The 23,074-nt window shown below is 34.1% G+C and overlaps 1 protein-coding gene across 1 annotated transcript in view; it reads left to right on the top strand.

The window, feature by feature from the left end:
• The window catches only part of COG5 (component of oligomeric golgi complex 5), a 281,556-nt gene that overhangs the window by 122,214 nt on the left and 136,268 nt on the right, over nt 1-23,074 (top strand). The window contains exon 7 of the mRNA XM_036862985.1: nt 14,442-14,572. Coding sequence (XP_036718880.1) covers nt 14,442-14,572 — 131 coding nt within the window. The remainder of the gene's footprint in view (nt 1-14,441; nt 14,573-23,074) is intronic.

The raw sequence follows: 23,074 nt of genomic DNA, 5'->3' as shown, positions 1-23,074 counted from the left end.
TTCTCACTTGCAAAGTTTTTTCAGAGAAATCAGCTGACAGCCTTATGGGGAGGGTTCCCTTCTAAAGGACTGTTTTCCTCTTGCTGTCTTTAGAATCCTCTCTTTATTTTTCACTTTTGCCATTTTAATTATGATGCAGCTTGTTGTGAGTCTGTTTTGACTTATCTTGTTTGGGACCCTCTGCGCTTCCTGTACCTGGATATCTGTTTCCTTCCTTAGTGTTGGGATGTTTCCAGCCATAATTTCTTTAAATACATTTTTGATCCTCCCTTCTTCTTCTGGAACCCCTATTATGCATAGCTTGGCATTTATGTCGTCCCATAGATCTCACACATTGCTTTCTTTTTTTTTTTCCATTTGTTTTTCTGTCTGCTATTCTGACTGGGTGATTTCCATTATTCTGTCTTACAGATCACTTGTTTGTTTGTTTTTTTGTTTTTTTGTTTTTGTCCGCACCATATGGCTTGTAGGATCTTACTTCCCCGACCAGGGATTGAACCCCAAGGGCCATGGCAGTGAAAGTGCCGTGTCCTAACCACTGCACCACCAAGGAATTCCCCACTTATTTGTTCTTTTATGTCATTTATTTGGCTGTTCATTACTTCTAGATTGCTTTTTATCTTGGAAATTGAATTATCTATCTTTGATTGTTTCATCTTTGTAGTTTCTAGTTCCTTGTTACAGTGATCTGCGTTTCTGTCGATAATCTTTCTTAATTCAGTTAGCATTTTTATTACCACCTTTTTGAACTCATGGTCTGGTAGACTGGTGAGCTCTGTTTTATTATCTGTTCTTTCAGGGTATTTCTCTTACTCTTTTAATTGGGAGTAGTTCCTTTGCCTTTTCATTTTACTTAACTTTCTGTCTCAGTGAATTTAGGAGAAACAGTTATCTATCGTGGTCTTGAAGAGGTGTTTTTATGAGGGAGCTTTATGTGTAGACGTGTATGTCCAGTGTCTTTGGTGCGAGGGCTGGTTTTGATAGGGACACCAGTCGTGTCCTTCCTCAAGGTGTGCTGGTTGTTATCACCTTGATAGGGAAGGGGTGTGGTTGATGTTAGGGGATCTAAAACCTGTGAAGTGGGATGTCCCCTCTGCTTTGTGGCTCTCACCATCCTGTCAGGTGCAGGGTCTGCTTCCCAGTTGTTGGAGTAGAAGCTCTGAGAATCAGGCTCGATCATGTTCCTTTCCCCTTTAGTGCCTGTCCTGCCCCAAAGGAGCAAGTGAAGCAAGTAAAGCCCCTTCACTCACGGAGAACTTAGGTACCACCTGTATAGGTGTCTGTGGCTCTGTTCACATGCAGCCCACGTTCGCATCCCTTCCCCTGTTGTATTCGTCCCAGATCTAGTTCAAGCCTTTGGTGTGGAGTGGGCAGGGCTGGAGAGTTCTCTAGGCTGGGGCTGGGGTTTCAGGCATTGTGACTGCAGGCATTGAGGTGGCTGTGCTGCTGCCAGAGATCTAGATTGCCTCGGTGGCTGTCTTCTCCCAAGACCTGTCTGCCCCAGATCCTGTGCTAAGCTGCAATGTGGAGTGTGGTGGGGACTGGAGCATTTACTCCTGTGGGAGATGAACCATGGCATGTTCGCAGCACCACCTGAGCGTGCATTGACCATAGTCGCCACTCGCCTCACCTGGATCACATCCCAGGCACCCCCCGCCCCCCGGCCCCACTACCTGTCTGTGCGTAGCTAGACCAAGTGTTTTCCCAGGGCCTGGTTGGCTGAAATCTTGTACCAAGCTGTGGTGTGGTAGGGCTGAGGTGTTTGCCTCGTTCGGATTAGGGGGTGTGGTGAGGCAGCAGCCTCCAGTGCAAGGCTCTCTCTGTCCTGACTCTTGGGAAGCCATCATGTGCGTGCTCCTTGTGAGTAGAGTCTAGGCATCTCCAGCCCTTCATCTGTCCCAGGGACCTCCCAGCAGCCAAGGGGGTTTGTCCTCCTCTGTGCAGGACCCTGGGACTCTGATTCCCAGATTGTGGCCTGTCCTGCTCGCTCCCCAGGGTGGGTGAGTGCCTGTGTGGACCTTTTCTTCCTCTCAGATCCCTCTCACGGGTGGGAGTCTCAATCCTATGCCTTTTTCTGTCCTACCCAGTTACGTGGAGATCTTTCTTGCAGCTTTGGTGGTATAGGAGTTCTTTTGCTAGTTTCCACGTAGTTTTCTGTGAGAATTGTTCCACCTGTATAGTATTTCTGCTATGTTTTTGCGGTGGGGGGTGGCCAGCTACACATCCTCCTATTCCACCATCTTGATAATAATTCAGCTTTATATATCTTTTTCTATCTTTTCCCTTTTAACTTATTTGTGTCTTCATGTTTTTTATGAGTTTTTTAATGGACTATCTATAGTTCTTTTTTTAATCCAGTTTTATAATCTCTGCATCATATTTAGGATGTTTAGTCAGTTTAGATTTCATTGCATTATTGATGTGATTATATTTAATGCTACCATCTTGCTATTTATATTCCGTTTGTATCGTCTTTTCATTGCTTCTCATTTTCTCTTCTGCTTTCTTTTGGAGTGTTTTTCATGACTACAGTTTACCTCATTTGTTGGCTTATAAGCTGTAAAGCTGTTTGTGTTATGTTTATTTATTTAAGTTTTTATAATAAACATCTTTAAATTATCAAAGTTTATTTTCCATGTATTCTAAGAGGAAACTCCTCTTAGATGTATTATTCTTTTTATATATTACTAAATCCTATTTGCTCAAATTTGGTGAGGATTTTTGCATCTGTGCTTTTAAGGGAGATGGTTCTGTAGTTTTGTTTGTTTGCTAATGTCTTTGTTTTTTTAGCAGGTAATCAGATTTGCTAATATTTTGAGGATTTCTGTGTCTATGCTCTTGAGAGATAATGTTTGTAGCTTTTTTTTTTTTGGTCTAGTTTTGAGAAGTGTTCCTTCTTCCATTGTGTAGTATTGGATTGTTTCTTTTTTCCATGATAGTGAAACCATCTGGGTTTGTAGATTTCTAATTCAGAATGTTTTGAATTACAAATGCAATTTCTTTAATAGTTATATTTTCAGGTCATCTTGTATGAGTTCTGATAATTTCTTCTAAGTTGTAGAGCTATTCAAAGTATTCCATCATACTTTTAATGCTGTGAGTTCTGTAGTGGTATCATGTTTTTCACTCCTGTAATTGGTAATTTGTCTTCTATCCTTTTTTCTTTCTTGGTCTTTCTGGGAGTTTATTAACTTTATTGATACTTGCGAAGAGTCTACTTTTGGTTTGATTGGTTTTCTGTTATTTTTGTTTTCAATTTCATTGATTTTTCTGATATCTTTTTTAGTCCCTTTCTTCAGCTTGTTTTGGGTTTATTTTGCTTTTTTTCTAGTTTCTTGAGGCAATAGCTTGCATTATTGAGACCTTTTTTTCCCCTAATAACACATCTTTTTCTAAGAACGCATCTAGTGTTATTAAATTTCTTCCAACTCTTGCTTTAGTTGAATCCCACAGATTTCGATGTTGTTTTTTCATCTTCATTCAGTTCAATATTTCTAAAAAAATTTCCTTTGAGATCTTTTGTGATCCACTGATTATTTGGAAATGTGTTGTTTAATTTCGAAATGTTTAGAAAATTTATAGGTATTTTTGTATTGCTGATTCTTAGTTTGATTCTATTATGATCAATTGAATTGTATGATTTCTTTTCTTTTAAATGTAAGATGTTTGTTTTGTGACCTAGGACATTCTCTGTCTTGGTTAATGTTCCGTGTGTAGTTGAACAGAATGTATATTCTGTTTTTGTTGGGTGGAGTGCTCTGTTGATGTCAACTAGTTTCCCTTGTTTTATGGTGGTCATTTTTTCTATTCCTTGTTGATTTTATTTAGTTCTTCTCAGTTGTTGAGGGAGGGGTATTGGCTCTTACTTCTGGTTAGATAATGATTGGAAGGTAGGCACTAAATATAGCATCTGAAGTATCTTCCTGGAGGGGAAAAAAGGTTGGGTTTATATAAATCCATGTTTTAAAATTATAATGTCATAGCAACAGCACCATGGTTAGAAAGTAAAGGGAAGGGGGAAAAGAAAACAAAACCCAACTGTGCCCAAAGGAAAGACAGAAAATACACTGTCTTCTTCTTTTTTTCTGTATTTATCTATGGCCCTGGGCAATTTTTTTGTGCTCACTGGAAAAAAGAGTAAGACTTAGGAAAGGAAAACTAATCCCCTTTTTTAATAGTAAGGTTTTTCCCCACCCTAAAGTGAGAGCCAGAAAAAAAATAAAGCTTTTGATGCTAAATTTTCACGAAGCTTTGAAGAACAAGATCAGCATGCCCTGAGACTTTGGACTTGAAGTATAAAGATTTCACACAAAGGAGTTTACTTAAGCCTGAGGCTTATTTTGTGCATAGTTTAAGCAGTAGTATCAACTAAGGATTGGTTAGAAAAGTACAAACTTTACCTTTATGTTTTTTTGGTTTTTTTTTTTTGCAATACTGAACTCCTTAAGATTATGTTTTTCAAGGCCCTCTTCCTCCCTCCATTAAAAAAAAGGGGGGGATTAGTAACTAATACCCCATTTATGAAAATAAGAAGTTACTTACATGCTTTTGGTGGTTTACAAAACATTCTTCATGCGTATTATCTCATTTGATCCATACAGCCCTGTGTGATTTGTAACACAGGTTTTTTATTCTTTACTTATGGAATCTCAGAAAGGTTAAGTGATTTTTCTCAGGTCATAAAATTGAGTAGAATAAAGTTCAGGTATTCTCATTCCTAACTCAGCCTTCTTTCTGTGATATTCTGCCTTTGAAAGGATATACCTGTTTTCTTGAATAGAATTGACTTTAAGTAAATGATATTTTTATTGATTTTATAAGTGCTCCAGTGATCATGTACTATTATATTTTACATAAGGATAAATTTCAAAGATTATTAGAAAGCTTTAATAGATTTTCAAACGTTGACTTAATCCTGAATTTTCTTTTACATGAATTTGTGTTTTTTTTTTTTTTTTTTTTTTTTTTTTTATGAATTTGTTTTTTAATGTCCTTTTGATTAGTTACCCACTGATGACTATAAATTCTTTATATGTTTTTAATGGTAATACCTTTATGTATTTAATTTACTTCAAATTATTTTTATTCTTTTTCTGATTTTATTTTTATGTTTTCATTAGAAGACGTTAGAAAATGTATACATTAGTAGTTGTGAAATTTGTCTTATAGTTCGTTTGGTTAAGGAATTATTTTCCCCTGTAGTGGGAATAAGTATTTTATATTGTTTAAATTTTTTTCTATGATTGGTTTTATATATTGTGAGATGCTTTTTAAAAATAATTTTCCCTACTTGTTTAGTTTTATTTTGGTTATTATATATTAAAATCTTATACCTTTTAAACCCGTTATTTTGTTCTCGATTCTGTCATTTTTACTTTTGTGCAAATACCACATTACTTTTTAAAAATTTTGCTTTATAATTTCATTACATTTTCATTTATTTTATACATTATTGAAATCACTCTGCAATTTTACAGAAACATTTTTCTTGAAGATATTTTTTCCTATAGGCTGTTTTCTCATCAGATTCAAGATATCTACTTGAATATGATTAACGTATGTCAAATATAAACAAACTTTTTACACCTAGAATAAGGAAATGAAAATCAGTATGTATATGTAGTTGTCATTATTAAAGTTTTCTTGGGGTTTTTGACTTTTACTTTTTCTCTAACTTTATGTGTTTTCTAAGGTTTCTTTAGTGAAACAGTTTTTTTTTTTTTTTAAAGGAGCGGAGAGGGGAATTTTTAAAATAACCCTATCTTAGACTTAGCCATTTGTTACAAATAACAAATAAGTATTCTGTGATGATGATGATGTTGTTGTTTTGATGATGATGGTGATGATGACACCTTCAGTAACTGGACACTTAGATCTCATTGACTGGGTGAATTAATTTTATCAATATTGTAACCCTTCGGCATCCATGTTGTTTGGTGATGTTTTGTGGTGGTGGTTTGTTTTGTGTTCATTTACATTTGTTATTGAGCTCAGTATTGTCTAGGAACTGTGTTTTTATAAAACATATGATAAGGTGGCAAGGAAGATTGATGTTGCAGAAGTAGTTAAAATGTAGTCGTTGTGAAAAGCCCTGATCTTACAATATTATTTATTTTGATTTCAGGTAAACTTTTTGTTGAATGGATTCTACAATGACAGCTTTGCTCTCCAGATTATTATTCATCAGTTTGCCAGATAACCCTTTATAAATCACAGACTTACATTTTGCTATTTGCTTTTGTAAAAGACAGGCTTTAGTCTGAAGTTTCTAAATAATCAGGGCTGTGTAGAAAAATCAGATGTGGAGCTTTTAGATAATATAATTGTATGACTGTATTCTGGAAATGGCCTTAGGAAGTAATGTATAAGTAAATAACTAAAAATGAACAAACCAACAAACTGGGAAAATACTCATAGCAAATATGATAGGTAAACAGTGAATATTATCGTATAATTAATACAAAGTGATATAAAAATGACAGGGAGTAAAAATGATGTAGAGATTCTCAAAAGGAGATACAGATAGTAAAAGTTATTCAGCCTCATCATTTAAAAATTCATGTCAGACCCTCAATAAGAACGTACTTCTTCTAGCAGTGTATAAAATATTCAATACAGGAATAACATCCAGTGCTATCCATGGTTAAGTAACTCCCATAGATTATTAGGAAAATGTATAAAGTAGTATAGTCATTTTGAAAAGTAGTTTGATAATTTGTACCAATAAGCTTAAAATTGTTACTTTGATCTGGTAATTCTGCTTTGTTTCCCAAGGAAATAATTATAGATATTTAAAATTCTTATATGTATTTATGATAAATAATTATTCCATTTAGGCAGATGGTTAAGTAATTTTTGTTCATTTATTTGATGAAATACTGCCAAAAACATATTTATAAGTACTATCATAGTATGGGTGAATGCTTATAACATTGTTAATAAAGAAGACATTGTAAATAAGTATAATTACAGATAAAAACATAAAATAACTCATGGGTAGTTTAAAAAGTAGGGCAAGAATTTAAAGGAATACAGTAGACACAAACAAGATTTTGAGTATTTTAGGGATATCTGAAGGTTGCTTGAAATTTCTCTGAGGCACTTATCTGCATTGTGCTCTTTGCAAAGTTGGTGTGTAGGAGGGAGTCACTTTCTTCAGTGTAGCCAGCTGCCCAGTCCCTGTATGTCAATTTTTGCTTTTTCTGCTCTTTCTCACATAAGTATCTAAGGGGAGGATATATGCTGTTTTGGTACTGCTTGAGAATTTGAAGATTCACAAATTTGTCAGTCATATTCACATATATTCCAATAATCCACTTGGCAGTTGTTGCCTCTGTGTTGTGGGTTATATAATTTCCCTTCTTTGAAGTATTTTTCTGATTTTCAAAAATGAGCATGATATTTTTAAAAGGAAAAGAAAAGCCTTTACTCAGTTACCAGTTAATAATCCTAGCATGAAACTCTTTTTCATTAGACAGCGTATTCTGTTTTTCCTACAGTGGCTCATATGCCATTAATCCCATCTAGCGTTTGTACTTCTTATCTCTAGAAGTTCAATTTGTGCCTTACTTTATTACCCATGTCTTTACTAACATGTTTAGTCTTTTCTGTTTTGAACACGTGAAATTCAGTTATAACTCTTGTAATGTCCTTGTTTATAATACTATAATCTGTGCCATTGGTTCATACTTATTTAATATTTAATGGAAAAATATAAAAATGCAGAAACATTTTTAACATGTGTAAACTACAAATACTACCTACCAAGTTTAAGTTTTAGAATATTATAAGCATGTTGTATCGCCCATCTCTATAACTTTTCTAAATGTTGTTATTGTTTGTATGTGTCCCTAAATAATATATTGTTTAATCATACATGTCTTAATATAAATTACCTCTTGCTGTGTGTATTCTTCTGAAACTTGTTCTTCTTCCTTAACATTGTTATTGAGAGACGTCATTATTGATGTGTATACTTGTCATTGTTTTTACTCTTCTGTAGTAGTATTTTGAAGGAATATATTTTTGTTTATCTGTTCTCCAGTTGATGGTCATTTCAGTTATATACAGCTTTGTTTTGTTTTTTACAATGCTTTTATGAACATTCTTGTATACGTCTTCCAATATACAAATATGAGAATTTCTCTGAGTTATGTGCCTAGGAGTGGCATATTTTGGTCATAGGGATATTCATATGAAATCTTATTAGATTATCCAAATTGATTTCCAAAGTGTTTTCTTCTCATTTACAATGTTTCTCTTTTTATATATATATATATACACACACACACACACACACACACACACAACATATACATACATACACATATATACATGTACACATATATTTATATGTATGTATGTATTTACTGTTACAGTTAACATTGTAGAAAATGTCTTTCCAAATATATTCACTTTTTTCTTCTTTTTAAATATTACTTATTTTAGAAACAGAATCATTGATTTAGAGGATACAAATTTTTTATTAGCTAGCCACCTTATTTTAATTTTTATATTATTATTTTGACTTCCCATGTACTCTTTAATTTGGTTTTATTTGTTATGAAAGTATGCATGTATAACATACTCAAGTAGTTATCCAAAGTTTATTGTTAAAAATAGCAAGTCCCTGCTCTTTTTTCTGCCCCGTTTACTTTTCCCTAGAGGCCACCATTTTCACCATTTTTGCTGATTCTTTTGATATTTACCTCCATAGCTCTAAATCACTGGCCTATATTTCCAATTCGTAATTTTTAACTTCTTTGGCTTACCACTTTGAAGCATGAAGATTTAGCCTCTTTCATTTCTTCCAACTTCCAGCACCATCCCAACTTCACACCTGTACTCTTCCCTCATCTCTTTTATCCTAAATAAATAATGTAGTGCTAACATTATTGTGAAAAGTATATGCATAGCTGAGTCACTTAGCACACTATAATTACTCTTCTTTTTTTTTTTTTAAATAGAGGAGGATGCTAGTAAAGGAAGAGGCAGTGAGGATTTTGAAATCTTAAGGGGAATTTGTATCGCAAAGGAGGATTTGTGGAAGGAGATAACATTAGTCAACAGGAAGCCGTAGATGCCATGAATGGGAGAGGAATATGATGAGAACGTTTATTCTGGTAGCCATGTGTAGTAACAACTAGAACATTGAAAGCCTATGAAAATGACTGGCATGTATTTTTTTAATTTTATTTTATTTTAAATAAATTTATTTATTTATTTATTTTTGGCTGCGTTGGGTCTTCGTTGCTGCCCACGGGCTTTTCTCTACTTGTGGTGAGTCGAGGCTACTCTTTGTTGCGGTGCGCGGGCTTCTCACTGTGGTGGCTTCTCTTGTTGCGGAGCACGGGCTCTAGGCGTGTGGGCTTCAGTAGCTGTGGCTTGCGGGCTCTAGAGTGCAGGCTCAGTAGTTGTGGCGCATGGGCTTAGTTGCTCCGCGGCATGTGAGATCTTCCCGGACCAGGGCTCAAACCTGTGTCCACTGCATTGGCAGGCAGATTCTCAACCACTGCGCCATCAGGGAAGCCCATGTATTTTTGTTATAAATAATTTTTATGACATTGAGGTTTAAGTTTGAAGACTAAAGAAAAAAAAAAAGGGCAATCCTGGGAAATAATACAGTAATCAATCACTGAGATCAAGTGACTGCTTGGGGCAAAGTGTAAGGAGTTTATTCTAAACTTTTAGTAATTTGAGACCAGGACAGTGAAAGTGGGGGAAATCAGAATTAATTTTTTAGTATCTTAAATTTCAAAATGGAGTACATTTGACAAAAAAAAAAATTATGTTTATCTTACCCATCCTCTTGAAAAATTTTTTTAATTTTTAAATTTAATTGTATTAAAAATTTTATTGGAGTATAGTTGATTTACAGTGGTTCAGGTGTACAGCATAGTGATTCAGTTATACACATACATATATATATATATATTCTTTTTCAGATTCTTTTCCATTATAGGTTATTACAAGATATTGAATATAGTTTCTTGCACTATACAATAGCATCTTTTTATCTATTTTATATACAGTAGTGTGTATCTGTTAATCCCAATTCCTATATATATATATATATTCTTTTTCAGATTCTTTTCCATTATAGGTTATTACAAGATATTGAATATAGTTTCCTGCACTATATAATAGCATCTTTTTATCTATTTTATATACAGTAGTGTGTATCTGTTAATCCCAAATCTGTTAATCCCAAATTCCTAATTTATACCCCCACTTTTCCCTTTGGTGACCATAAGTTTGTTTTCTATGTCTGTGAGTCTATTTTTGTTTTGGAAATAAGTTCATTTGTATCTTTTTTTTAGATTCCACATATAAGTGATACCATGTGATATTTGTCTCTCTCTGTGTGACTTACTTCACTTAGTATGATAATCTCTGGGTCCATCCGTGTTACTGCAAATGGCATTATTTCTTTTTTATGGCTGAAATTGTTTATATATACCACATCTTCTTTGTCCATTCATCTGTTGATGGACGTTTAGGTTGCTTCCATGTCTTGGCTATTGTAAATAGTGCTTCTCTGAACATTGGGGTGCATCTATCTTTTGAATTAGAGTTTTTTCCGGATATATGCCCAGGAGTGGGATTGCTGGGTCATATGGTAAGTCTGTTTTTAGCTTTTTAAGTAATATCCATATGATTCTTCATAGTGGCTACACCAATTTACATTCCCACCAACAGTGTAGGAGGGTTCCCTTTTGTCCATACCCTCTCCAGCCTTTATTATTTGTCGACTTTTTGATGATAGCTATTCTGACTGGTGTGAGGTGATACCTCATTGTGGTGCTGATTTGCATTTCTTTAATAATTAGTGGTGTTGAACATCTTTTCATGTGCCTGTTGGCCATCTGTATGTCTTCAGAGAAATGTCAGTTTAGGTCTTCTGCCAATTTTTTGATTGGCTTGTATGTTTTTTCGATATTGAGTTGTTTGAGCTGTTTGTATATTCTGGATATTAATCCCTTGTCAGTCATATTGTTTCCAAATATTTTCTCCCAGTCTTTAGGTTGTCTTTTCATTTTGTTGATGGTTTCCTTTGCTGGACAAAAGCTTTTAAGTTTGATTAGGTCCCATTTGTTTATTTTTGCTTTTATTTCTTTTGCCTTGGGAGACTGATCTAAGAAAATACTGCTACAATTTTTGTCAAAGAATGTCTTGCCTATATTCTTTCCTAGGAGTTTTATGGTGTCATTTGTTACATTTAGGTCTTTAAACCATTTTGAGTTTATTTTCATATGTGGTGTTAGAGAATGTTCTGATCTCACTGCATAACATGTAGCTGTCTAGTTTTCCCAGAATCACTTGTTGAGGAGACTGCCTTTTCTCCATTGTACATTCTTGCTTTCCCTGAACAATTGAGTCTGATGTGATTTTTACATTTTTACCCTTTTACTGAGCAAATGGGGAGAGTGTAGGAGGAATAGTCTGTCCTTTGAATGTAAAGCTGTCTTCTCTCTGCAGTTTGTGGGATTGGCCTGGGATGATCTAGTGAGAAGACTGAGGTCAGATAGACCTGGATTTAAATTCTGCTTTGTTGGTTACTACCCAGGTGATTTTGTTCCTAATATGTTAGTATTGCTAACACAGTTGTTGAGAATATTACATATAATATTAAAAATAATAAGTGCATATTTTATGTCTAATTCAGTGCCTTCCACATGTCAGGTCTTCAGAAATTATAGTTATTATTATTGGAATCATCACCATGTTTTTTCATCAATACCAGCCCCTATATGTGCTTTACAAAGAACAAATGTATAAAGACTTGGAACACTGATAGCGATTGTATGCAACAGATAAACAGGAGGGAAGAATTTAATATAATCCTTACATTCTCCTGGGTGGGTGGGTGGTGTTACTACATTTTTTTTTTCCTGCCCACCGCCCCCCCCACCACCCCGTCATCTGTTTCTACCTTTATCTCTTTTATTGAAAAGCAGGTTTTTGGAATAATCAGTAAGGAAAATAATATGGTTCTTTCTTTTTCCCAGCTGATAGAACCCTTTGTACTCCAAATGTAGCATGTCTTGGTAATTTCTTTAAATGAGTGTTTTTTAAATATAGTGTGGATAAGCATGGGATGGGGAGGTGGGAAAGGAAGGTGGTTATATAATGTGATGAGGGGCACTGTTTACCTTAGAAAGTATTGGAGTTACTCATTTATATGCTCTACTAGATTGTAGACTTTGTGGGGACATAAGCTATGCTGACTTTTTCTATTTGTGCCAGCACCTGGCACAATACATTGTATCTTTCAGTGGTTATAACTTTGTGCTTTTCCTTCCTGTCTTTGACTTTTCTACTTGGGGTCACAATTTATGTCTGATTTATTTCTGGATGTTTGTGACTTATAAATGATTGGTACTCAATAAATGGATTGAATGAATGACTTGAATTGTCTCCAGAGTTACAGATCAGCATTCATAAGAATAAAGCACCTGTTAGCTTTGCTTATCTATAGAAATTTATTACTGGAAGGAACCTTAGGGTTTATGTAGTCTAGCTCTTCATCTTTCAAATAAAGTAACTGTTACCAAAGATTGCAAGACTTTTATTGGGAAACCTATGTGGCAGAAGTAGAGTTAGAACCCAGCCAGATCTCTTATTCATAGTGCCTTTTCCTTTCTTAAACTTAATTGTGATATTTTTCTTCCTTAGATAACAGAAAAAAAGGAGAAAAAAGTTGGTAACCAGCTTGAAAAGAAAATATTTATTTTCTATTCTCTGTATGTCTGTAGTTATGTCTGTACTTTGATTCTATATTGTCTAGTCAGCATTTTCAGGGTGAACATAGCATTTACTCATTGATCATTGCCACAACTTAGGTTAAACATAATTTTCTCAAAATTTTCTGAAAAGTAAAATTTAAAAATCAGATTAAAAAGATTTTCTCTGGATTATAATCCACCCTACATTTACATGATAGATTGGTGTATAAAGTACTTTGGTATTCATGAACTTATTTTGATTCTGATGATAAGAGTTATGTAGGGTGTGAATTATAAATTATTGTCATTTTACAGATGAAAAAAATTGAGACTCAGTGAGGGTATATCACATGATTATGATCACCTAGTGAGTAAATTATGAGGCTGAATGTAAACTCAAATGATTTAAAGGCATTTTCAGTACTCTTTCCACTGTAGAAAGCTCTAAATCCCTTTAGATAGACACATTTAAAAATGCTTATGGTTGAAGGACAGTTGGCAGTAACCACTGTTAGGTGCCCTTTACACTGTTTCCTTCTGTCCTCTAGTGTAGAACTAACTATACTGTGTGCAATCAGCAGATATTTGAGTGCTAAGTGGTTAGTTAGCATTGTACTGGATGCTTTAATGTAGTTTCACCTAGGCAGTGCGTTGTGACCCAGCTTAAGAAAAATATGACAATATGTAAGTGCTAGGGATATATTTTAAGACTTAAAATTTAAAAATTCTAATTAGAGAACATAGTGAAAAACACATTTGATATTCGGTTGAGTAACTGGAAAACAGTCATCTTCTATCCAAATCATTTTTGTTTTTTAGAAACAATTTTTCTTGTTAAAATAGAAAATACATATTTTAGAACTGTGTCTGAGATGCATAATGAAACCTTGACCTTCATTTGTAACATTTTAGTTACCTCAGATATGTCTAAGATTAAGCCAATAAATAAATAAATAAATTTCTCAAAATCTAAATGTGCAGAGACAACTGTTGTTAACTTCTTGGTGGATACCCTTTCACACTTCTTGCTCTGTGTATATAATTCTCTAAGTAGAATATATATAATTCTATGAATAGAGTTATAATTCTGTAAACTAAATTCTATAATTCTCCTTATAGAAAATTAAGTTTATAGAATTATATAGTATATAATCATATTTTATATGTAATTATATAAATGGAGTTAAGTTCTTTGTGTAATTTTTTTCATTCAGTCATATCATGAAAATCCTTCAGTGGAAGTAAGTAAATTAGGTCTATTGTGTGATCATGTAAAGTGGTAGCGTGCTAAAGTTTTTCATAATTTATTTATCATTGTCCAAGTGGTGGACATTTGTTTCAAAAGTTTTGTTACTGTAGAATAATTTTTAAAACTGTCCTGCAACTTGAGAAATTTCTAAGATCATCAGGATCTTTATTTATATTAAATTTGGCACACTTTTTTGGTAACTTGTTGACATTACTTTGAATTTATAATAATCATAATGCTACTCTTGCTTTACCAACTCTGTAATGTTTGGAACTTTTTCTCCAGAGTAAAGTTACTTATTAAGTAGAAAATATTTGGGTAACTATGTTTTTTAAAATACAGAATTTGAAAGGGAATAGTGTTCAACAGCAATTCTGTAATATTTCAATGAAGTTAGACATGATGTTTTGATACCTTGATAGTTATTCAATATTGAAATATTTAAATGTGTGTAATTTTTTTAATAGATTATCTTTCTCAAGGAATAGATCTTTCTGGAATAGAAGTAATAGAAAATGATCTACTTTTTGTTGCGAGAGCTCGACTTGAAGTGGAAAATCAAGCTAAGCGCCTCCTGGAGCAGGGTGTGGAGACTCAGGTAATACAAATAATGTCACTTTTTTAATGTGAAAAATATGTCATAATACAGATGAACATTTGATTTTGTGTTGAAAAAAGTAATGTATGTCCTTATTTTATCACTGAAGAACCATGTCTACAATTTGATCGGAGAGTAGGGCATAAAGTAAGTACAAGGAAAATTTTTAAAATATATATTTACTTAATTCTACTGAAAATGGATTCTAAGATTTCTAATGTATAATGTATATAATATGAAATATATTTTAATATAATGTGTATATGTAGATAGATAGTTAACAGATGTTGCGTAGGCTTTCTTTGTTCAAGTCACTGGTACTCATTTAAGCTTTTCAGCAACCCAGTAAGGATGGTATTACTGCTATTTCCATTTTACAAATGGCGAAACTGAGAGCTTAAGTAATTGGTCGAAGATCACACATCCAGTAAATGATGTAGTTTGGCAAACATTAAGTACTCTAACCCCAGAACCTTGCACCCTTAATAATCACTGTGCCAGCATTTTTTTTTTAGAAATTGACTCGAGATTTCTCCTAAGATATCATTTTCCTGATGCTTAATTTTCTGAATTACAAGAAACCTAGAGGTGTTGATGTAGTAGAATCAACAAATTAGATGTAAATCTCAGTTTTTCTACATTTGTATTGCACCCAGATATTTTCTCCATTTGTACTGGACCCAAATACCATTATTTGTATCCATTTTAAAATTCATATTCTTTAAACCAGGAATTTCATTTTGTGCATTTGCATTGGACAAAAACAATTTTATAAATATTCAGTTCTTTAAGTAGTCTCTGAATCAGGAAGGTATTTATTTGACTTCCAGTTCTTAACTGTTGTAATTAAAAATAACTGAATGTCAGTTACTGTTTTGAATGAATTTGAATTTTTAAAGTTGATTATCATATATATAGTGAAAAGTGAACAAATTATAGACATACACGTAGAATGAAATACCGCAGTGTGAACATACCTGTGAAATTAAAACCCAGGTCAAGAAATAGGACATTACCAGCATTCCTGGAGTCTCTTAACTCCCTCTCACTATCACTCCTCTCTCCTTCTTTCCCAAAGGTAGCTTTTATTCTAACACTAGAGTTTAGTTTTATCTGCTGCCAATCATGTTTTAACTCGCAGTCTCACTGTGAAGATAAAATGCTTATACTGTTTAAAAATAAGATACTTGTCTAGATCGAATAATAGAGGATACTTTATTTTCAAAGAAATATTTAAGGAATTCCAGGTCAATTTTGAATTAACATGAATATTTCTATAGAAAATGGCTTCAGCCCAGCTCATTTAGTTGCAGGAAAGGAAACAAGTAACATTTCAGAAAGTGCAGTATCACAAGATTTTTGTATTTGTCTAATGTTCCTATTATCACTACATTAGAGATTTAAAACTTCATAAATACTGTTTAGTATTTTTTACCTGTGAAGTTTTTATTGCTATGTACGTATGTATATGTATGCATATGTCTTTAATTTATGCAATTCTTAATAATTTACTGTATTTTGGAGTCATGGAAATGAAAACCGATAATGGTAGAAAGGAAACAATATCACAGTTTGTAGAATTAAAATACTATTTTTAATAGAGATGGGGGATTTTAACACAAAGAAATGGTTACCTTTAAAGGCTTATTTTTTATTGTATTCTCATATATTTAAAGTGGGAAAATATTTTCTAGGATAGTTGTTCCTAAGCAAACTTTATTTTAGGTATGTTGCTATTTTGTGTACCTTTTTTTTTTTACATAAATTTATTTATTTTATTCTATTTGGCTGTGTTGGGTCTTCGTTGCTGTGTGCGGGCTTTCTCTAGTGCGGCGAGTGGGGGCTACTCTTCGTTGTGGTGCGCGGGCTTCTCATTGCGGTGGCTTCTGTTGTTGTGGAGCACGGGCTCTAGGTGCGCGGGCTTCAGTAGTTGTGGCACGCATGCTCAGTAGTTGTGGTGCATGGGCTTAGGTGCTCCGTGGCAGGTGGGATCTTCCCGGATCAGGGATCGAACTTGTGTCCCCTGCATTGGCAGGTGAATTCTTAACCACTGCGACACCAGGGAAGTCCCATGTGTACATTTTAATAGTTGTCAAATATGACTTTGCTTCAGTTTTTAAATCATAGTGAAATTAAACTGTTAAACTTTTAAGGAACTAATATTCCCGAAATATTGATAGTGTTGTTATATTTTCAGACTCTAAAATTAGTCAAAAGATTATTTAAGTTGGTGACTGTTGTTGTTTAGCCAGTGGCCTGTATGTAATCAATGAAATTAAGTTAGAAAGATAAAGAAGAAAAAAATTTAAAATATTGTGTGTCTACATGGGTAGGTGTGAAATGATCTGCATAGAACCAGGGAGCTTTAATTTTGTTGTATGTTTCAGGGTGGTTTAGAGGAAGGTAGATTCTGCTCAGTGGATGGGAATATTGTCTCTTTGTAAGGCTGTATATATTATTTTATCATAGTTTGTTGACATTAGCCATTAATATTTTCCAATTCATTAGTCTTGTTAAATTCCATAGGTATAATGTAACCTTCTGAGTCTAATTTGGCTTCCTCCATAATTTTCCGAAAGGGAGAAAATGTACCGATTTGCCAATATTAACATTTTGGTTCATTTCACAATTTTTACAATATTTATCATGTGTAAATTGATATTCGTGTTTATAACATCATTTATTTCTGAATTTAGTCATGTGTGTCTGTCCCCCTCGAACCTGGGTCCTCTGCGTTATTTTCACAAAGTCAGGTTTCTGGCTTTGCAGAGCTGAAGAGATTAAACCCTTATCAGTAATGATGTCCCTGAGATAATGTTCTTGGGAAGCAGGATGTTTTAGTGGAAAGAGCCTGTGTTTTCGAGCCTCTTTCCTTTTCCTCTTAGAAAGCAACAAGTCAGAGGTGTCATCCAGCTGTGTCAGCAGGCAGTTTGGGAATTAAGGATGAAGCTAACCTTTATTGAATGCCTCTTCTCTGCCAGGATTTGTGTTAGTCACTTTACATTTGTTACCTCAGTCACAGTGACAAATATGTGAGGAAGATATAATTATCCACTTTTTATAGTTAGGGAAACAAAGGCCTGGAAAGGTTAAGAAATTAGCTGTAGATTACTCAGCTAGCAAGCAGTAGAGTCATGGTCTGGAGTGCTTGCTCCCCCCCTTTCTTCAATAGAACCAAGCAGTTTATTCTAATTTTGTTAAGTAATTACATTTTAAATCATTTGACAATTTGTGAAGCAATTTATATTGAAAAAGGAATTTTTAAAGTGTTAAAATTTCTTTGGGATGACTCCATGTGATGACTAATCTAAACCAGTTCCTCAGTATTCCTCAAAATTTTTATGTTTCTCTGGCCAACTTTCTTTTTTCCATTCTCTGAAATGACTGTTTTAGACTCTCCACTTTCCATTAACCTTACCCTCTCACCCCACATACCAACTAAGGCGGATGCCCTTAATTTCTGCTTCACAGAGGTGCGTCTCACATCACCTGTACTCTGGATCCTGTTTTATTTTGTTTATATTTCTGTCTCTCATATCTTCGTCCTGTGTCTTTTACTTTGTTTCTTCTCATCAGCATGTAAATATACACCTTTTATGCCACTCTCCCCTGTGTTCTCTATTTCTCAGTCTCACAAGCTTTCTTTTAGTTTTTCACATGCCCATTTTCCTTCCTCCTTTAGGGCTTTCATGTTCTTTTTATGCCTGGAATACTCTTTCCACTTCCCATTAAAACAGATGCTGCAGCTTATATCTATTTGATTCTAGAAATATATTCTCCCATTTATAAGAAATAATTGAAATAGTTAAATATATTGTTAATATTTATTATATATATATAGACTAAAACAATTATAGCATTTTAATTTTGAAGTAATATTGCATTCATGAAATATTACACAATTTCATAGTTTATAGGCTCATAACCTGAATAGAGATGTTCAGTACACAAGGAACTTTTGAAAAATTAACATGTCCTCACTGGCATTTAATAATCAACTTCTGACATTAATTTGGTTTCTCAAAAATATTAGTGATCTTCTTTTACTGACTATATAGTTGGGACCATCATTTTCAATATCAATTAATTGTAAAACTTAAATTTACTAAAAGAAAATTAGTGTAATTTCTTTTTGTAGCATTCTTTTTCTGAAACCAAAAATTTTTAAATAAATGCAGATAACTTGTTTTTGATCATTACTGTTTTTTCCCTAGTTAATTGCTTAAATGTGCTGTATTCATTTGTAGGTTTTAATAGCTTTGTAGCCTTACAAAGTCTCCACTACAGTATTACAAAATTTATGTCTTGGAAGACATAAACTAAATAATTATTTAGATACTAAGGAACTGTTTTTTCTTCTTACAGTAGAAAATTATAAGTAAACTTATGACTTCACAAAGCCATATTATGTCTATATGGAAAAGGTTTGTAGTGATACCACTGCCACTTTCTTTACACAATGTTTGGAACGATTGATGACCCAGAGTTCATCTTCTGGTGAAGCATACCATTATCATCACATTAGAAAAGCATTCGTCAATTCGACAGGCAATGTTTGTCCCAAACATTGGGACCATCTGCAGCTCTTCCTTGATTCCTATTTCTCTTTTTTGCTGATCCTGAGATTCATTGAAAGAAGCCAGACAAAGAAAGGGAGAACCTTACGGTATTTTCAAGATTGCAGCAGACTCCATTACCTCAAGCTGTAACTAGCTTTCAAAAATAGGTGACAGAGATTTTGATCTGGACGAGTTCCTGCATCACCATAGATACCAGGCCCCCACAGTGAAAAGATTACATTTTAATTAGAAAGATGGCTTTAACTTGTGAATTATAAGCTTTTCCAATAAACAAGTGCAGGACTTTCTGGAGGTTCCAGGATGGAGGAAGATGATGTGCTTATATGTCTTTAAAAGTCAAGGAAGAGAGTCTTTCAGCTCTGTGCTGGGCTGTAATTTCCCCTGTTGTAATTGTTGTCAGTACTGGGAGGCAAACATCCACGAACCTGCCTTTTCCCTAAGTCAGAAAGCCTCCTCTGTCTGGTCCACACAGAGTACAGGTGCTTATCAGTTGTCAGCTAAAAGTACCATGATAGCATGATCTAGACAGAGTCTCTCTAAGTTGACAAAGTAGAATTGAAGTTCACTAAATAAATGCCTACATAGCATACAGGAAGTGATTATGATGTTATGAACCCTTTTTACTTTTGTAGTTAAAAATTCGGAATTGTTTTTAGCACAGAGAGGGTACCAATTCAAATGTGTTGAAGATTTATGGAAGTTAAGCATTTTCTCAAACTCCAAAAGGAACTTCCTGGCTAAGTTGACCCTGTTGATTAGTTATGGTAGTTCAGCATGCAACAAGTCTTTTGTGATCCTTTTCTTCTCTATGTGCCCAACAAACACCAATAGTAGACTCAATGTCAGTTGATTTGTCAAGCTGAATATCTGCTTTAAGAGGTCCAGCTTTCCTATTGTTAGCTGCTAGTTTTCCTGGCTGGTCTCATGAATTCTAGAACAGATCTCATCATTTGAATCTACAGAAACTCCTTTTATATATTTGGTCCCAGTGTTTTTGCATTTACTAAATATAAAGTTCCAGTAATTTTTCAACTCTTATACGAAGCATTTTTCCTGACATGCAGTAAATAATTTGAGGGGATGGGTGAGATGGGTGAAGGGGGCCAAAAGATACAAACTTCTAGTTATAAAATAAATAAGTCATGAGGATATAATGTACAGCATGGCGACTATAGTTAATAATACTGTGTTGTATATTTGAAAGTTACTGAGAGAATAGATCTTAAACGTGCTCACCACAAGAAAAAACATTTTTGTAGCAATGTGTGGTGAAAGATGTTAACAAGACTTATTGTGGTAGTCATTTTACAATATATACAAATATCAAATCATTATGTTATATACCTGAAACTAATATAATGTTGTATGTCAATTATACCTCAATTAAAAAATATGTAAAGGGTGATTATAGTAAGAGCTCTTCAAGTTACACAGATCTAAAGGTTTCATGTGTTTTATTTTACCAGCCTCAGTGGATAATTTGCCACCTGCCCCTCATCTGTTTGCTCCTATCACTGTTAGCTTTCCTCAGATTTTAAACTGATCAGCTAAATGTTTTCCCTAAAGATTTATTAGTCTTGTTTAGCATGTGCTTACTATTTTTTTAATATTTTTTTTGAGTGGGAATTAATTTGAACTCTTATTTAACATTCTAAATCAAGGATTGGCAAAAGTACAGTCTGTGGACTGTTTCTGTATGGCTCAAGTGCTAATTGTTTTTACATTTTTATATGGTTGGGGGAAAAAAACCGAAAGAACAATATACAGCAGAGACCATATGCTAGCCTATGTGGCCTCCAAAGCCTAAAATATTTGCCATCTTGCCCTTTAAGGACCTTAAGTGTGTGCTTTAAATGGTTGTATTTTCTTCATGGTGGGCGCTTTACCATTTTCCTTCCTTCCATCCTTTCTTCCTCCCAGCACCATTTTCTCTTTTGCAGTATTTTAATTATCATATGGTGGTTCTCTGTGTTTTTGTTTTATGCCGAATGTAAAGTGGTAATATTTTTCTCGTTTCTATATTACACAGTCATGTTATTTTCTTTCTTTTTTTAAAAATTAATTTATTTTATTTTTGGCTGCGTTGGGTCTTCGTTCCTGTGTGCAGGCTTTCTCTACTTGTGGCAAGCAGGGGCTACTCTTCGTTGTGGTGCACGGGCTTCTCATTGCGGTGGCTTCTCTTGTTGCAGAGCACGGGCTCTAGGCACGTGGGCTTCAGTAGTTGTGGTACAGAGGCTCAGTAGTTGTGGCTTGTGGGCTCAATAGTTGTGGCTCGTGGGCTCTAGAGCGCAGCTCAGTAGTTGTGGCACATGGGCTTAGTTGCTCCGCGGCATGTGGGATCTTTCCGGACCAGGGCTCGAACCTGTGTCCCTGCATTGGCAGGCGGATTCTTAACCATTGCACCACCAGGGAAGCGCCAGTCATGTTATTTTCTTTTTCTTTGATATAGTCTCTTTCATGAACAATCCACAGTAACATTAGTTGCTTTGTTACTTTATTGCTATCTTGCAGTGTAGATTCACATCTAATTAACTGTCTGCTTTCAGCCTTAAGGTCTTTTGGTGTTATTGCTTTCCATAGTTTTTCAGGTCACTGAACTGTGAATAATTTTTTCATTAACTGACTGAATTTCCATTGTATGTCATATAGAATTCTGTCACTACTCTTTGGTTAAAATTTGGTAATCACTCTTTAATCTATGTGTAAGTTGTTTTCCGTTTCTCAAAAATTCAGAAGTTTTGTACTTGGATAACTCTATTTTATTTTATTCAATTTAGACAATCTTATGCTGGCTTTTTATTAGAATAGTAAATACTAAAATTTTTATTTTGTAGTTTGGAAAAAAATGAAGAACCAGGCAACCACTTTCCATCACTATGGATTAATTTGCATTGTCCATAGTTTTATATAATTGGAGTCAGTGTGTTCTTTCTTGTGTGTGGCTCTATCCATTCAACAGAGTTATTTTGAGATTGATTCAGGTTGTGTATATTGGTAGTTTGGTCCTGTTTTTATTGGTAGTTAGCATTACATTGTATTGAAGTACATTTATCTATTCACTTATTGACAGACATTTGGGTTATTTCCAGTTTAGGGATACTGCAGACAAAGCTGCTATGAACAGATACATGGCTTTGTGTCAGCATGTTTCCTTTTTCTTGAGTAAATACCTAAGGCAAAGAATGGTTGGGTTTTTGCAAAGAATGATATGTTTACTTTTTATAGAGGCAGCTAGTTCCAAAGTGGTTCTATCATTTCACATTCCCATATCAGTAGATTAGAATTTTTGTTCCTCTAGATCCTCACCAAAATTTGATGTTGTCAGTCTTTTAAATTTTAGCCATTTTAATGGGGGTATAGTAGATTCTCAGTGTAGTTTTAATTTGCCTTTTCTTGATTGCTGATGTGACCAACTTTTCAAATGCCTAATAGTGAAAGGTCTTTGTCTTCTTATTGATTTGTAAGAATTTTTAATGTATTCTGGGTACCAGTCTTTTGTTACTAGTGTGAATTGTAAATATTTTCTCCCATCCTATGGCTTGCCTTTTTTTCTTTTAGCATTGTTATTGAGGTGTAATTTACATTTGTGCATCTAAGCATATAGTTTGATGAGTTTACTAAATTTATACATTTGTGCAACCATCTCACACCCCAGATTTATTTTTTTTAACTGCTATCACCACAAAACATTTCCCTCCTTCCTGTTTGCAGTCAGTTCTTCCTCCCACCCCCAAACCCAGGCAATCAGTGATTTGCTTTCTGTCTATAGAGTTGCTGTTTTCTAAAAGTGTCATATAAATGGAACCATACAGTAGGTAATCTTATGTATTTAGCTTCTTTCATTTAGCACAGTGTTTTATTTAGGTTCATCTGTGTTGTTGCAAGTACAGATAGTCCTTTTTACTGCTGAGTAATGTTCCAA

The sequence above is a fragment of the Balaenoptera musculus genome, chromosome 9, assembly GCF_009873245.2.
Source record: "Balaenoptera musculus isolate JJ_BM4_2016_0621 chromosome 9, mBalMus1.pri.v3, whole genome shotgun sequence".
Classification (NCBI taxonomy): Eukaryota; Metazoa; Chordata; class Mammalia; order Artiodactyla; family Balaenopteridae; genus Balaenoptera; species Balaenoptera musculus.
The sequence above is the reverse complement of the archived record's forward strand: the minus strand, read 5'-3'. Positions and strand labels throughout refer to the sequence as shown.